Source organism: Neopelma chrysocephalum, unplaced genomic scaffold, assembly GCF_003984885.1.
Source record: "Neopelma chrysocephalum unplaced genomic scaffold, ASM398488v2 Primary Assembly neopelma1_215, whole genome shotgun sequence".
Classification (NCBI taxonomy): Eukaryota; Metazoa; Chordata; class Aves; order Passeriformes; family Pipridae; genus Neopelma; species Neopelma chrysocephalum.
Genome location: NW_020897877.1, coordinates 137040 through 138405, shown reverse-complemented (window position 1 = coordinate 138405; position 1366 = coordinate 137040). Strand labels below are relative to the sequence as shown.

At 53.8% G+C, this 1366-nt stretch overlaps 1 protein-coding gene across 4 annotated transcripts in view; it reads right to left on the bottom strand.

Moving 5' to 3' along the window:
* NRTN (neurturin) overlaps positions 1-1366 on the bottom strand; it is a 17913-nt gene that overhangs the window by 2795 nt on the left and 13752 nt on the right. For all 4 annotated transcript variants that reach the window (XR_003537302.1, XR_003537303.1, XM_027703268.1 and 1 more), the window contains exon 2: positions 1034-1313. Coding sequence is in view for 2 of the 4 variants with exons in the window: in XM_027703268.1 (XP_027559069.1) it covers positions 1034-1286 (253 nt within the window). In the remaining 2 variants the exon portion in view is untranslated. The remainder of the gene's footprint in view (positions 1-1033; positions 1314-1366) is intronic.

The following is a 1366-nucleotide window of genomic DNA, read 5'->3' as shown; positions in this document are numbered from 1 at the left end:
AGGTCCTTTGGGGTGGATGGATGGATGGATGGATGTCCCCCAGGATGAGGATTTCCTGGGGTGGGAGGATGCTCCCAGGATGGGGGGCTGTCTGAGGTGGGAGGATCCTCTAGGGATAAGGATCTCAGGATTCTCCAGGATGGAGATTCCCTGGGGTGGGTGGACACTCCCTAGGATGGAGCTCCCTTGGGGTGGATGGATGTCCCTCGGGATGGAGATCCCCTGAGATGGGACAACATCCCCCAGGATAAAGGTTCCTTGGAGTGGGAGGACATCCCCTGAGGTGGAAATTCCCTGGGGTTGGGAGGATGTCCCCGAGGAGGGAGATCCCTTGGGGCATATGGATTTGGGGAGAAACACCAATAAATATCACATTTGAACTGTTTCACTCTGGTCTGGGGTGGGGGGAAGAGCTGCCCCCCAAGACCAGCAGCCAACACACAAACTGTCCCCAATCACTGCTGCCAACACCCACATCCCTTTGTCCCAACCCTAAATCCAGGCTTTACTCCAGCTCAGCTCCATGGGAGGCGCAGGGAAGACAGAGGAAAACACGACTTGACAGCTTGTCATCGATTCCCAAATTTCCACCCCCCAAAAAAAAAAAGCTGCTCCTCTGGTTTTGGAATCCAAACAAACACGTGGAGGTTTTCAGCCCCCTCAGGGAGTGGAGGGGGAGCCGCTGCCGGTCCCCTCGTCCTCAGCTCCTGTTTGACATTTTCCATTTGTAAAAAATAGCACGGAAATAATAATAATAATAATAATAATTAAAAAAAGAATTTCCCAAAAAAAGCCATTTGGAGCCAAAAAAAAAAAAAAAGGGAGCTTCTTTGCAGCAAGATGAACTGTTTGGGTTCCCCTCCACACAGAGCTGTTCACACCAAGGTTTGGTGCCCTGTCGCCCCAAAACTCCTCTTTAAATCCTGGGAAAGGGGATGTTTGGGTGGTGGGGAATAACCCAACGGGGATTTTGAGGGAAAACTGTGGGATCAGGGAGGGGCAATGAGCCAAGGATGGGTCTGCAGGAGCTTACACTGGGAGAGCAGAGAGCTGTGGCGTTGCAGGGCTCGTGGGGATCTCCGTGGAGCCGCCGGCAGCGAGGAGGAAGAGGAGGAGGAGGAGGAGGAGGAGGAGGAGGAGGAGGAGGAGGAAGCCCGTGAGGAAGACGGCGAGGAAGACGAGGGGCTGCGTTCCCGGCTCCCGCTGAACATGTCTCTACAAACTAAAATGGACAACATGGAGCTGAGGAGCATCGATGCGATGGCCGTGAACTTCCATACCCTCATCTTAGAGCGGGTCAGGACATTGGAGCTCTGCAAAACAGGCCAAACAAAAAGTCCTTATTACGTGGCCCTCGCCCCCCCCC